This window comes from Polistes dominula, unplaced genomic scaffold (assembly GCF_049000335.1).
Source record: "Polistes dominula isolate Pdom_NZ unplaced genomic scaffold, Pdom_raw_medaka contig_24, whole genome shotgun sequence".
Classification (NCBI taxonomy): Eukaryota; Metazoa; Arthropoda; class Insecta; order Hymenoptera; family Vespidae; genus Polistes; species Polistes dominula.
Genome location: NW_028301150.1, coordinates 154,977 through 170,771, shown reverse-complemented (window position 1 = coordinate 170,771; position 15,795 = coordinate 154,977). Strand labels below are relative to the sequence as shown.

The window sequence follows — 15,795 nt, the reverse complement described above, 5'->3', positions numbered from 1 at the left end:
CTCTGAGAACGACGACGGAATCAAATGGTCCTTCACGTTGGCCTCCTGTGTCCTGTTGGCCTCCTGTGTCCTGTTGGATGAACGAACAAACATGCTTTATGTTTGCCAATTAAACATTCCGGCTAATCCGTAGGAATTAACGTCCGTCCGATGACGATAATGGTACGCGAATGAAAAAATTCTATTACACATATGTACTAATAACCAACATCGATAATTGTTATTATTTATAATGAGATTAATAACGGAGAGCTATTTTGCGGCGTGTATTATATTTATGCAAAATTACCTACGAAATAGAACACAATTATTTTGTTATTTTTGTTGAGACGTTACCTTTGCGAAGGTATCTCGTTACTTGATGAAAAAACATAGAATGTGCGAGGGAATAGATTTAACGAGAAATAACATTGCTCAGAAAGAGAGTTGGATGGATGAAGGAAAATTAGCAAATATTTGCTATTATCAAATTTTCAAATTTCTTCCTTACGATATTCTTAGATCAACTAGATCCGAGATTCAATTATTATTATTATTATTATTATTATAAATAAATATACGCAGCACAAGCAACGATAACAAGAAGAGAAAACAATTTCTCGAAGAATTTCAAATACTCTCGTTCCTCTATTTTTCTTGATTTTTTCATCCGTCGAACGAGTCAGTTCTTCGTTGGAAACGCGAAATCTCGTGACTCGTACGCTCTCTTGCAATAATAATAATAATAATAATAATAATAATAATAATAATGCTAATACTACTACTAATAATAATAACAATAAAAAAGAAGAAGAAGAAGAAGAAAAAGTTCTTTAGGAAGAACTTTGTACGTGGGTCAAGCTTTGTGTATAAAAAGTGGAGGGAAAGGACGTTATCGGTCACGAAATGCTTTCAAGACCCCCTCCTATTTACAAGTGGATACGAAGGACCAACGTCATATTGGAATTCCATTGAGAATTTGAAATCCCTGCTTCGCGAGCATGTTTCTTCGCTCGCAGAAAAATAGAAAATTTCGAAGGTGGACTTGAAATACCTGGAGAAGAAAGAATAGCGGACGAGGAGGAACGGGAGAACCCTGCTTCTTCTTCTTCTTCTTCTTCTTCCCTTTATTAAAATGGAAATCTCCGCTAGAATAGCCGATTGAATTATCTCCAAAGGGTATTCCGATGTAAATTATCGTCGCGAGGACCCATTAAGGAGAGCACGACGATATAACGAACTCGATCGATTTCCTTCAGCTTAATGACATTATTACAAGTGATCAAAATGAAACAACAAAAAACACCCCCCACCACCACCAACACCACCACCACCACCACCTCTTCTCTTATTTATAGATGGCTTTCAAAAACGCAAAGCTTTTTTTTTTATTAAGAGTTAATTAAAAAGTGGACGAAAATTGAAACGATTCGTTGTTCCGTGCGACTTGGCACATATGTTCGATTAATTGACTCGAGAGTCATCTAGAGCGCGAATTAATTTCATTCTTATATACAGTATATTTTGATTAAATCGGAATATAAATGAAGTTATTGAAGAATCCACAGATCGTTTCTTTCAGTAGCAACTTTTAGCTTTCCTCTCGAACTCTCGGAGAATTCATTTCCAAGTCATCGAAAGTGCGTGGAAGCGTAACGAGAAGCGTATATGTATATCAAAATATTATGTAACTCCGACGGAGTATGACATTACATGCGTATCTAACGATGCACGCTATCCGATACACGAACAAGGGGGTGAAAGGGGTTGCCTCGGAGAGACAGAGAAAGAGAGAGGGAGAGAGGAGTCTCGAGAAATGCCTGTCTATCTCTTCCCCTCTACCCACCCCTCTCCTCCTCTCCTTCCCAACCCTCTCTCACTCTCATTCTCATGATGGTCGTCAGAGATTAAGGTCGAGCAGGCATGTAAGCACGTACCTGGAGGGTGTCTGGAAGATCTCAGGAATTTCAGTTACGTGCATGCGTACTTGAATGTTCATGTATATGTCTTTCCGTATACGTATGTGATTCTCTATCTCTTCACACTGTGTCGTCAAGTGGTTACGGATACGTAAACGTGTAACACGAATGCGACTCACCTTGATGCCTTCCGTGTGGATATAAATAGAGTAAAAGTTACGTCGAGTTGGGGATAATTTTACCAAGTAGTAGTAGTAGTAACAGTAGTAGTAGTAGTAGTAGTAGTAGACAACTACTGAGAGAGAAAAGTATGAATTATGAACGCCTATAAACATTTATGAAATTAATTAATACAGGTATAGCAGAAAGATAAGAAGGAAAATCTTGTAATAGAGAAAGTTTGAGATAGAAAAAGAGATAAAGAAGTAAACGATCGTGTAACCCAGTTTGAAAAGTTAAGAAACACAATCGAGATCCTTCTTTCCCATGTTAGGGTGGACGAGGTTACGACGAGGTTACGACGAGGTAAACAGAAATGAAGGAAGGGTCGCTTCAACCCCCCACATCGATAGGCAATCCCTCTAGTTCTGCGAATGGCGTTTCTCTCGACTTGCACTTGGCAGTCGTCCAGTCATTTCTCTTTTTTGCTCTTTCATACACACGTACACACTTAGCAAAACTAATACCAGTCAAGCTGGTAAGAAAGAAAAGTCCCGAATAACAGGCCTCAATAATTATTCCAATCTACTTAACCGCATTCCACGATTGGCCGATCTCCTTCCGGTTGCATGATAACTATTTTATCCTCATTTTTCCGGATTGTTACCTATTCTATTTTATTTATATATTAATTAGACGCGAATAATTACATCAGATGTAAATTCAAACGTTCTATTTGAAATTTGGGCTAATACGAGCTCGGGACTAGTATTATCAGATATTGGTATTAATGAAAGTCGATTAATGAAAGGAAGAGGGAAAAAAGAAAAAGGGAAAAAGTGGATGAAGAGGTTGGGAGAGGCTAAAGGGGGTTAGGTGAACGTTTAATCGTACCCTCGAAATTTGATTTTCGCACGCGCGTGTTTCCTTTGGGACAGCGAAAGATGCACTTTAACGCGAGATCAAAGAGGAAAATTTCATTTCCCTCTCTGCCATCTCGGTTGTTGCCACGAAAGCCAGTAAAGCCGTTCTATCTTGCTCTCTCTCTCTCTCTCTCTCTTCTCTTTCTCTCTTGCAGTATCCTTTTTCGTCATTGGCGTACTTAAAATCAGGGAACACCTTCCCAGAGGCGGTAGAGAAGCCATCCCTGGTGTATCCTAATAGAGTACAATTAAGACGTAATTACACTTCTGCAAAATCCCTTGAAACCTCTTTGTGCGCTCGTTTGACGGAGGTTTCACTATTCGTTCTTTCTCTTTCGTTATATCTTTCACGTACTTACAGTATCTTATCTTTTATCTTATAGGCTTATCCAAGTGATCCTGTTATAATCGTGCAAAGGCAAATGAACTTTTTTATCAGATTTTCTATCGATAATAGTCAAGGTCGTTTTTCTAATGAGAAAAATAGAAAACTCTCGACTCACATAGTGGTCTGTTTCAATTGAAACCGACCATGAAACATCCAGAAGAAACGGGACAGATAAAAAAAAACAAATGGGTAGGTGGGTGGTTGTAAACAGAAAAAGGGGAAAAAAGAAAACGACGACGACGACGACGGCGACGACTACGATGACGACGACGACGACGAGAATGAAGGAAATGGAACGACGACGTGGACGAAACTAAATGAAACGAGGTTGACTTGGTACGTTCCTATTCTTCGACCACTCGCGTTTATGACTTTTTGTTCCGTTCGCATACAACACATGCACGCTTGTGTATTGTTGCAAAAATGATTAACATTTTTCTTTTCGTTCTTGATAGTCGTTCTTGATAGTCGTTCTTGATAGTCGTCATTGCAAAGTCGCGTTAATTTGGCGATTTACAAAGCGAACAGAAGCTCCACCGGCGTGAAACCGTGCCGCTTTGGAGGCGTATAAACCGAAGCTGTATCAAAGCTTTCTAAATCCGTCTTAAAACCGCTCTCTCGCAAATAAGTGGATTTGTCGGGGAAAAGCGTATATACGCTCTCTCGCCCTCTTTACATCCATTCTTATCCGTTTCAAGGATAATGATTAATCGTTTTAATCGCTCCTTTGCAATTTTCTATACGAAACTAACCGAATTAACATAACTCAATAATTATATCGTAATAACAAATCTAAAAATGGACTGTAATATTTTGTAAGTAGATACACTTATTATACTTACTCACGAAGATGCATTAATACCGGGCAAGAAAGTTGTTAAATCGAGCGATATCCACTAAAAATCATCCCCTTATCCAACCCTTATCCAACTCTTATCCTCTCTTCTCTTCTCTTCTCTTCTCGTTTCCAACGTTGAAAAATCGTGATAATAAATTTCCGAGAGGATTGATGTACCGAGACTGTATACGGTAACGTTAACTTAAACCGCAATATGGCGAACATTCGTTTCTTTCGAAAGAAAGAAAGAACAACGAACGAAGGTTCACGGTTGGATCGGTGAAAGGGCCAACAGTCCTATATATTCGACGTAACGTCGGGAACGTATTACCTTCCTTCCTCTCTCTCTCTCTCTCTCTCTCGAAATAAGAATCTAGCGATCCGCGAGATTAAATTTCTCTGCACGCCTTTCTATTTTGAGTTATTACCCTAAGTCTCGATACGTTACGCGAAACTTGCGAACGACGTCTTTCCTACGAGGAAAAACAAATTTCATTTCGTTGCAGAGTTCGTTCTAGAAAACTAATTCCTCTAAGAAGAATCGCGTAAATGACCTCGATACGGCACTGAACTCGAAATCGCGAAGGGAGTTAAACGTCCGCGAATCGGTTCTTTCGTTGTCGGTTGTCGGTTGTCGGTTGTCGGTTGTCGGTTGTCGGTTGTCGGTTGTCGGTCGTCGCTTTCGAGATTCTCTTGGCTCTTCTCACGCAAGCTTTTCCTTCTGTTTATTCAACGAACGAACAGAAAGATAGCCTTTTAACCTCTGACACGTCTCAACCGTTCTCTGATCACCAGCATTCAGCTACTAGCTAGCATTGCTACGGTTGAACTCGCTTATGACTTTATCGTACTTTTCTTCCCAACTATGGTAAATCTCGTCACTATTTTAATTAGAAATTTTATTTGTAAACCTTAACAATTGCAACAAGCTCGTTTTAACGACGAGCTACGATGGTAAAGAATTTCTTTGAGGAAACCCCGATCATTGAAGAAAAAAAAAAAAAAAGGAAGAAAAAAATAGACTTGGTTCGAAGCTCGATTTCGAACGGACGTGGGAGATTGACATCGGCTCGCATCAGAGTCAGGAAGTTGAACGTCGTGTGACATGCTGGATAGGCTACTCAGACGTGAGGAGGACTTATCCCTTGGGATTAGGTCGAGTTCTCACCTGAGAGTAAGAGACCAACGAATAGCTTCGAATGCGAGATAGAGATGGATAGATAGATTGATAGATAAAGAAAAAGTGAGGGAGAACTTAACAACGACATAAACCCTAAAAAGCTTTCCTCGCGATCGAACGACGATCTTCTTCCATCCTTCTCTACAACTTTTTCCTTTTCCAACTTCCTTTTCCACTCTTTCTTCTTGACTCATAATATCGAACAAAGTCGGACCGAAGCTGCTGTCTCACAATGAATCATTGTTGACTCGACCGCGATGCGATTATCTCTGATGGACAAACAACAACTGTTTTGTCCGTTCCAACAACTTCACCGAGAATCAACCTTTTTTTCGATAATACACACATGCGTATCCGATTTTTCTTCATTACTACTTTCTTTGTTTCTTCCAGAAGACAGCTTTAAAACAATTTATCTAAGTAAATGAATTTATTTGATCTTTCTCGTTGCTTCAAATAATACAACTTGTTCTAATAACCATGCGTGTGTGTATCTTTTATCTCATTATTAGTAAAGTACGTTCACGCTTGTTGCATGCTTCTAAACGACGAATTAGTTCCTTACGTTCTACACCTCCCGTGACCTCTCCTCTCCTCTCCTCTCCTCTATCTTCTTTCCAACCTGTTATTATCTAAATGAGAAACTTTCCTTAAAAGGAAACGCGTACAAAAAATATCTCTTCCATAGAACTTGTGTGTGTGTGTGTGTGTGTGTATCTATTGTAAAGTAAAGAATAGAAAGAAGAAAAAGTAGAAAAGGTAAAAAAAGAGGAAAAAATGAAAAGTTGACGTTAGTAGCATACGCAAGCGTTTAATCCGACGCGATCGAGGTTCGCGTTGCAATGCGAGAGGCTTCTCCATTCGAATCAATACGACACACGCACACGTTTCACAATCTCCATTATACGAAAGTACGATGACATTGTCGTCCAATGAAAAAGGAAAACAAAAGTTTTTCGAAAATCCGAATTTTGAAAAAATTTCAAATGGAGCCAATGAACATGATGTCTTTCGGAAATTGAATCGAAGTTACTACGATTTTTCAACTTGTTTCTTTTTCTATCATTCTTTCTATCTTTATCAAAGTATCGATAGGTTTTTTCCCCTTCAATAGGAAGAACTAGAATAGATTTATTCTACTAACCGGAAGTACCTCTCCTTGTCCGTTTTATTCCGCAAAGTGCTTTCCATCGCTTCCCGTTCTTTTCCTCAGCGTGTCCTTCTACGTCTATATACACCTTTATCTCTCTCTCTCTCTCTCTCTCTCTCTCCCTATATATATATTGATCTCTTTCCATCGTTCATGGACTCTCTTGCAAATGTCCTGGAAATGGAAAAGTAGTCTTCTCAGATCGATTCGGAGATTGGACCACTTCCGGCGTTCTGATTGGCTCTTCGCCACAATCCTGCGGTTATACCGCGATCGTAACTTCGACGTTTGTTCGAGGAAAGTCTCGCGTATATGTTTTATCCTGAGAGATAAGGTTTTGCTACGTGAAAATCACTATCTTTGTACTTTTATGTCTAACTTGCTTCGAAAAGTCGATAATGGAAAAACCTTCGAATTATTCGCAATCGAAAGATGTTGTCTTGAAAACAATTCAAGATGGGACATATATAAATATCGATTGATCTTTTACTTATTTTATTTATTTATTATTATTATTTTTTTTTTTTTTTTTTTTTTAATATGATGAAGTAAAACGATCAACGATCATCAGAAAAATAACTAGCAGCGTGTAATAAATCTTTCTCGCATGTATTTAATATATAAATCTTTCAATACACGCACACATCTATACGTATAGATAGTGAGAAAATTATTATCGTCACGATTACAACTCGTAACGATAAGAGAAATAAAAAAGAATGCACGAGGATAGCTTGTCCTTGACTTCTGATAACGAGTTCTAGTAGCCGTCGAGAGAATATCGACAAGTTCTCGATTCAAACTGGTCCGGACGTTTTCGGCTTTTCCCAGATCCACTAGACAAATGTCCAAGTAATAATCTAAAAGGCGTTATCTCTTAACTAACGTTCAAAGATATTCTCGAATGATCATCTATTATTTTTTATTCTTATCTTCGGACGGAATGTTACAGATAAAACATGAAAAATGCGAAAAATTAGTTGGTCCAAATTTAACTGGACTGGAGATTTCTGACGAGTACTACAATGATGATAGAGGATTGACGTTGTTATGCTAGTAATTGAAGGGACAGTTCCGAGAGAGAGAGAGAGAGAGAGAGAGAGAGAGAGAGAGAGTGAGAGAGAGTGAGATGCTTCGGTATTACGTGGTTTGCATTTGACAGGAATCTGGTAAACATAAACGGGCTACGAACGAGCTAGAAATTCACGCGATCACTCGACGATAAATCAAAATATAGGAGGGAGGGGAGTGGCTTTTCATTAGCCGATATATCATTTATTATCAATAGATTCAGGGGGGCTATCGCCAAACTGTTAAAAATCGTATAACATTCCTTGCAACATTGGGTTATCACCCTAAAATTGTCATCGTCATTGCCACCGTCATCGCCATCGTCATCATCGTCGTCATCAGTTATTATGGTAGTACCAGAGAAAAAAATAAAAGAAAGATAAGAGAAAAATATAATAAAAAGATGGTAACTGAAAAAAGGTCGTAAATTCGATAAAGGAGAATTCGATATGGAATTTCATCGATGTCGGGGGTCCGATAAATCGACGATTTAACGAGAAGAATAATGCATCGCATTATCGATGCTACGCGGCATTACTCGTCAGTGGTGCCATTAATTATTATTCTAATGGATGATATAACATAGGGCCAATCTGTACGAGAAACACGTAGGAAAAGGCGTTGTGTTAATGTTGGTGTTGCTGCCGCTGCCGCTGCCGCTGCAGAGCACCAACGAGGAGCACCAACGACAAGCAACAACAACAACAACAACAAGCGGCTTTTGCAGATACGATGAATCATCGTCAGGCAGCGTGAATTAATAAATCGCAGGTGCAGAGGGGAGTAAACGAACGCGAGCGTGTGCACGCTTCGCTTGATCCTACCTATTTACGTACCTTCCAACGTTTCACAACCCTCCTCGATAGTCGTCAAACAAGGGTGTCGTATTTTTTCGAGGGGCGAGGAGAAAGCGCGGGGTCAAGGTAGGGATAGGTCCTCGCGAATCCTCCAATTTCGATCTCGTTAATGTCCACCCCCTACCTTTTTCCTCCTTCAGCTTGTTGGATCCACCTGCAAATGCGTTCTATAAGATTAATTAATTACCTTCATTGACAAATTATTTCAATGCAAGCAAATACAATAAATAATATATAAAACGACGTTATATTATAATAAAAGAATTGGCAAGAGACCAAGACAAATGTCGCTACCTACGTGTACACGAAAGAGAAATAATAAGCTGAACGTTAATTTAATTCAAATCCTAAATGAACTTATACTAAAACGATTTTACGATAATCGTTAACCTTTAACCTGTTTTATAATAATTATAGCAACGCGTACTCGCAACGAAACCTTTTTTGCTGTTAAAAAAGAAGGGATATCCGTTTTTATTAGAGCTTGCTCGGCTGCTGCCACGGTTATTACACTTCTCATAAGAACGTCGATATTATAGTCGATTTCTTACGAGACGTGCTCTCGATGCTTGCTGAAAAATCAATTAATGAAATTAATTAGAGATCAAGATGGTATCGTACTAAAGAGAAAAATAAATATACATGAGTCGAATTCATTAATTCAGATACGGATCGATTTATCAGCTACTTATTCCAATTATCCATGAAAACAAAATTATACCTGCCGATAAAATTGACGCGTCAATTGCTAAATAATTTTCAATATATTATTATACACTCTTATTACGATAAATTAGTGCATCTCATAATTAAATAAGATTAAACTCTTCTATCAACAGTGTGTTCATTTTAGTAATTTTCAAATGTAAAATAATAAAATGAAATCGTTTAAGGGACATCGAATTCGTCTATGTAAACGAAATGGGTAAAAAAGGGAGAGGAGTTAACGATAAATATCTCTGAATTAGTTGGGGAAGATCCGATCGTATAAAATGATTGTCCTTTGGACAAACGAATTGACTCGAATCGTAAATTGGTTGGCCAGGTCGCAAGAACAGAACGATGTGCACGTACTCGCGATTGATGGTTCGCGAATACAACGAGCTAACGCAGGAAAATCGCAAGCAGACGAGTATTTACGAGCGTTCGCAAATTCATCGTTGAACGGGAACAGCAGCAACGCCAGCACCAATGCCACAGCACGAGGATTCGGCCGATTTCGTGCTCGTTAACGGCGAAAGGGCGAACTCGGGTGGCAAACTCGGGTGGCGAGCTCGGGTGGCCCTTTCGGCGTGTTATAGGGACGTGCTGATATCGGAACGCGTCCCGCTAATTTCCACATCGACAAATTATACGACGCGACTAATGGGACACGCGCCAACATTACGGCTCGTGCACACACACCGAATATTCCGAGGAATACGACCGGTAACCCCTTCTATTCTCTCTCTCTCTCATACGCATAGATACATAGAGATCGGGTTAATTAAGGGAAATCGATCGAGGATGTTCGGTAAGGTATCCCTACGACCCTACAACCTCACCCACCTCGCCCCCTCGATAACGCACCCTGCCATGAGAAATACCATTGCATTGCTAGTTGAATTTATGATCGTGTCTGTAGACGCGTGCACGGTGATTATCTATGATCGCTACCACCTGCCTACCTACTTCGATCATATTATTTTTATCAAAAACTTAACCCTTTAGTTGTACAAAGTAAAAAGAATTGTCGGTCCTTCTCTCTCTTTCTCTCCCTTTTTCTCTGTATTTAAAAGGATCTAATTACGGCTTGTAGCACCGTTCAAAGTACCCGTTGGAAGCACCCGTTGGAAGCACCCGCTCGACCAGCATCCATCTAGACAAGTACTACTGTGAGATCCCAATGGGAGATGTCGATACGGAATTCGATACGGAATTCGATACGGAATTCGATAAAACCTAGCTGGCCTTCTCGCCAGCTTTTTTTTTTTTATCGCGATCTTCAAACTAACGAACTACCTCGGTCGTATAACGAGATCTTCTTTAACAATCGAAAAAAAGATCGCTGCTCGAGTTGAGTTGGTGCCTTTAATCCAAACTTCGTTGTGGAACGATCTTTGGCGCGTTGAAAAGTAATCGTTAGGAAAAATCTCACCTTTCAAAATTACTTTGAGAAGAAAAAACAAATTGGAAATTGGAAAGCGATAAATATCCAAAAGAATAGTATCGATCAAACAAAAGTTTATTTTATATTTTCTTATTTCTTTTGGAGATTCCAAATGGTATGTACATATTTAAGTTTCTTTGTATATCTGTCTTTCTCTTTCTATCCGAAGACGAGACAAGAGAGCAGCGTGACTGCAACAGAGTACCGTTTTTCTCTCGTGCCATAGAAGATAGCAAAGTCTGGCCGAGATGCTGTTTACGTCGTTCGCAACAAACGCGATCAGAGCAAACTCTCTTTCGACCGATAACACGTTCGATGATTTATGGTAACCGATAATAGGTCCATACTACGTTCAATCCCTGCGGGAACTCCGTGTCTTGGAAAGGCGATCGACTTTCCGGGAGATTCACACCGAGATACACGCATCGTCCAAATTCCTCCTTTTTTTCCTATTTTCTTTTTACAAAATTCTTCAAAATGATAAGAAATAACATTTGATTCCAGGTGGATTTCTCGGTGACATAGCACTGCCCAATATCAAATACGAAACAGAATGGCGACAACAAAAACTGAACAAGTCCTATCTCGAGGAGTTGGAGAAATACAGAGAGGAAGTTTTAAAAGAGGGTCTTCAAGTAGAAGAAGAAGGACTTACCGGTAAGTAATCGATTTTTCTTCATACACTTGAGATAAGATCAAAAAGTATCTTCGCCACAGAGATCCTACAGTTCAAAAACGAACACGACGCAAACAACGGCGAGGCCCATCGAGAGGAACAAGAGAGCTTGCTCTCTCGCGGGAAATCCGAGCCGATCATGGTGGACCGCAATCAGTATAGCATGGGTGCTGAATTTGAGGATGAGTTTAGTTTCAACGTCAGAAACGAGGATACTAATCCTGAAATAAAAGAGGAGGGTATTGAGATCAGGTAACATCTTTTTCCCCTACACCCCCCCCCCCCACTACAGCCCCCCCCCCCTCCTCCTAAACTAGCTGAAAGTTGAAAAATAAATCCAAATTTTATCGAATCCAGATTAGAATCCACGACTCTCCCGACAAAAAAGAGACACTCGGCTCATCGACAGAATTATTTGACAATTAGCGAAAGTTCTAACATTGGAGAAGGAAAGATTAAGCAAACAACTCCGAGACAACTGGATGACGTAGACTTCTCGATCGGTTCGACAACGGTAAAGTCTAGAAATGGGCAAGAAGGTAACAGCGCTACCGGAGGCTATATATCTACGATCAAACCAGAAACGACAACGCAGGAAAGATCGAAACAACGTCATCGTCGTCATCATCGTAGAAGGTACGTTTATCGAATGTAACGATGAATATTTTTCAAGATTCAAATGATTTATCGTTCATTGGAGAATTTGGGAATAGTAAAAGAACATGTGGGAATATAATTAGTATGATTATAAAAGAAAAAATATATAATCGAGAATAAACTTGAGTTAATAATTGATCATTTTTCGACACGTACCGATCAAAGACGTTTGGAGAATTTGACGAGATCTCTGTGCTGATAATTGGTTGGAAAGTTTGTCAGAGTAACGTCAAAGATACAGGCTTATGTTGGGTCCAGGAGGAAACTACTACTAGGTGGTGACTTCTAGCGTCGAAAGTTAAGTCCATTAGACGCGAGACGTAATAGATTTTAGCGAATTATCAAAGTTAACCGCACTCAAGCTCCAACTCCGTACGTCTCTCGCAATCGGAGAAGCCACGGATTCTAATTACGTCACGCCAAGGATGCGAGGATCATTAATTTCAAGTTTACGTCGGCCACAAATTTTCTTTCTTATCCGAGCATATCCTGTCACCCGCAGAACAATCTTTTTTTTGCTTCTACCGTCCTTATTTTTCTTCTTTTTTTTTTTTTGGGCCCCTTCCTTGTACGATCGAACGATGAAGTGCCTGCTCGAAGTATTTTATTCGAAGACACTAGAGAGAAAGATAAAGAAGAGAACGGATTTGTCGTTAATTTTTTGGCGTATCTAACCCAATTCCATGGGGAGCGATTAAATCGGAGCACGTGACTGTGCTCGTGGCACGTTCCTTCTCTCTCTCTCTCTCTCGCTCTCTCTGTTTCTCACATATTACGAACACACACACACACATAAATGCGTATGTACCTATACTCGCTCAGTCACCCTTTTCCAATCCACCCTCTTCCTCTTACCACTCGTCTTCCCGGTGGCAGAGCCAACCGGCGATGCCAATAACAATGGCCGTCATCGTAAACCTGGAAAATGGGGTCCGATACTGCCGTCCGAGCATTTTCAGCCCTCCAACTGCCAATAACCTGTCAGCATCGGCAACGCTCCACCCCCGATCAGGTATGTCGATCCTATTCCTACAATTCGCTCTCTGTTTTTTCACCGACTGGATTTAACATTGAACACCTGCTCGGTTCCTCTTTCTCCGCTTTTGACACGGTCATTGACTCGTTTTTCATCGTCGTTTGCTTGTTACAATTTTTCTAATGTTTAAATATACGGTAAAAACAGTATGCAAAGGTAATATAGTTGCGTAGATGGTGGTTCCTGGACCAACCCTCGACGAATGACAGTAGAAGCAATTGGGTGAGAGGGAAAGAGAGGGAGGGAGAGAGAGAGAGAGAGAGGGATACGCGCGAGTGGATAGACGTAACGTATCTCTCTCATAGTAGGCAGACGCATTTATGTGGGTTTCTTCTCTGTACATGTTCATCGTCGACGGGTTCACGAAAGCGCCTGTTTACGGCCTGTATCCAACCCCGTGAAACACGATCACGTAGTGATTCTCCAATGAAGCTCCCGAGAATTCCGAAGAGGATCAGACTGTCAGACTACCGACTCTCCCTTTTGTTCTTGATAAATCGTCAGATAACGAAATTGCGGTAACGAGCACGAAACTTCTATACGATGCTGCTTAAGATCGTTAAGATCCTTGCCGTTAAGATCACCTGCAAGATTATCGAATAATCTTAACATAGATGAATAATTTGAAACTTTTTAACATTGATACGACACTTGCATCGATTAATTAAAAATCATTGAAGGTATTTTAAAGACTGCCAACATATATTACATCTCCTCTCATCCTTCCATAGACACATACATCACATTAACACTAAAACCTTTTATATACCTTACTCTCTCTTTTCTTATTTCAGACAATTTTATTGATTTGATTATATTTGTTAATTTATTTTTTATATTTTAAGAGAATTATCTTCTAGCTATAATTTGTCTTCCCCCTCGTCCAGCCTTTCTTCTATTTCAATATGATTATAAATCTTAGCGAATAATCTTAGGAAGTTTAGCGCATTTAAGTGTGTGAGTAAATGGGAGTAAATGGGAGTAGGTGGGCATGGAGGAAGGGCAGGGAAGAAAACGCGTTCTTCCTCTTCTTGGAGTGAGTTCCAGCTGTCGACGGCAAGACCCTTCTTAGGCAAGGTCATCTCTCAAGGTCCGTCTCGAAAGTGCCGCCGGCCGGTTCGAGGTATCGAATTAAAGTACAGACTAAGTCACATTAATCTTACCAGGGGACCAATCTCAACGGGGTTTAAGCGTTACTCACTCACTCCCGCTCACTCCCACTCCCTCCCACTCCTTCCCATTCTCTCTGTCTCCCTCTCTCTATCAAGGGTGACAAGGGTGTCCAGGGTGAGAGAAGGCTCGTCGACGAAGGTGTTCGTACTTTCGACGTAACTTCATCCTATCGATTTCTGCATCTTTCCTACTTCTACTTTTACACCCTTTCTTAGTTCTCTCTTATTCTTTTTTTTCATTTTTCCTTTTTTATTTAACTTTCCATCTTTTAAAGTAGAGAAAAGTGCAAGAGACCGTAAGACGAGTGATTTATCGAGATCACCGAGAGGCAGAGAGAGAGAAAGAGAGAGAGAGAGAGAGAGAGAGAGAGATAAATTTGCTATTCAGCGAATAGCGTGTTCCATTGAACCACGGATAGGCCTTCGTAACTCATCGTATATATCTACGCCTCTCTACATATTTCTTTCGTTCGGTTTTTTCATATTGGCCAGTCGTAGAAAGAAAAAGAAAATAAAAGAGCAACCAACGTCATCGGTCTTTGTCGTTGGTTATATTCGTTCACGAAAAAATGTACCAACCAAAGAACCAAAAGAAGAGGAATTTTTCTTTCTCATATTTCGTGGAGAGAATCGAGACGATTGATGAAGGACTCTTTTAAAATTCACATTCTCTTACGTTCGATCGAAACCAGTAGCATGGCACTTGTATTCATATACGATACATATACGCGTACCAAAGATTCATAAAACCTTTCGTTGAGTATAGAAATTGAAATAAAAAATTCAATATTCATTTCTATTAGCTTTATCCGATTCTCAAGTACAATTATATACATTGAATACGTTAAAATATTGAACTCATCCTTTGGGAAAAGGGATGGGACACCACCGAGGACATTGGCACCATTCCAATTACCACAATACCTCGTTGATTCTCGTTAGAATATTACTCCATTGTTTGCTCGGCTAAATCGTAACATTCCATTGTTCTGACAAAATAAACAAAGAATTTTTATAACAAAAAAAGCACACACATTTAATGGACAACCGGTTTACGCTATATATATATATATATATAGCCTTCTATAGCCTTCCCTCTCTGTTACCTATGTCGACGTTTCTGAAATATTCGCTATTCATCTCACCCAAGTTATATGTATATGCATATAAGTACATACCTGTGTATAATACATATGTACATACATTTATTACCTATATTGTACATCGAGCCAAGCGATGCTGTCAGCAGCAAGGCTACGCGAGAGATCCAATATTCCTATTTACAGATTCATTGTTTGACGATAGCGCTATATCTCGTACGATTTAAACATCCGAAGCTAAAGCGGAACAAGAACGACAGAATATCGAGAGTTATTAATCGTCGTCCCGTTTATTATCGCCTTGCTTTGCAAATGACTCTTTGCGTTAGTCCGATTATTATTTTACCTTTGGAATTTTTTCCTATTTTCTTATCGTCAATAGATTTTTCCATTTTTTTCTTTTTTTATTATTTCTCATTTGGCGTGTCGTGCTGCTCGCACGTATGACGATCACGCGAGGGGAAAAAACAAAGCAGAGAAAAAGGAAAGAAATGGAAAGGAAAATTGGAGCAACGCGAGCGCAACGCGAGCAACGCGAGCA

The 15,795-nt window shown here is 39.7% G+C and overlaps 1 protein-coding gene across 1 annotated transcript in view; it reads left to right on the top strand.

Moving 5' to 3' along the window:
* The window catches only part of tok (tolloid-like protein 1 tolkin), a 29,928-nt gene that overhangs the window by 5,180 nt on the left and 8,953 nt on the right, over positions 1-15,795 (top strand). Inside the window, exons 2-4 of the mRNA XM_015326244.2 lie at positions 11,118-11,270; positions 11,331-11,541; positions 11,647-11,925. Of these exons, the coding sequence (XP_015181730.2) occupies positions 11,118-11,270; positions 11,331-11,541; positions 11,647-11,925 (643 nt within the window). The remainder of the gene's footprint in view (positions 1-11,117; positions 11,271-11,330; positions 11,542-11,646; positions 11,926-15,795) is intronic.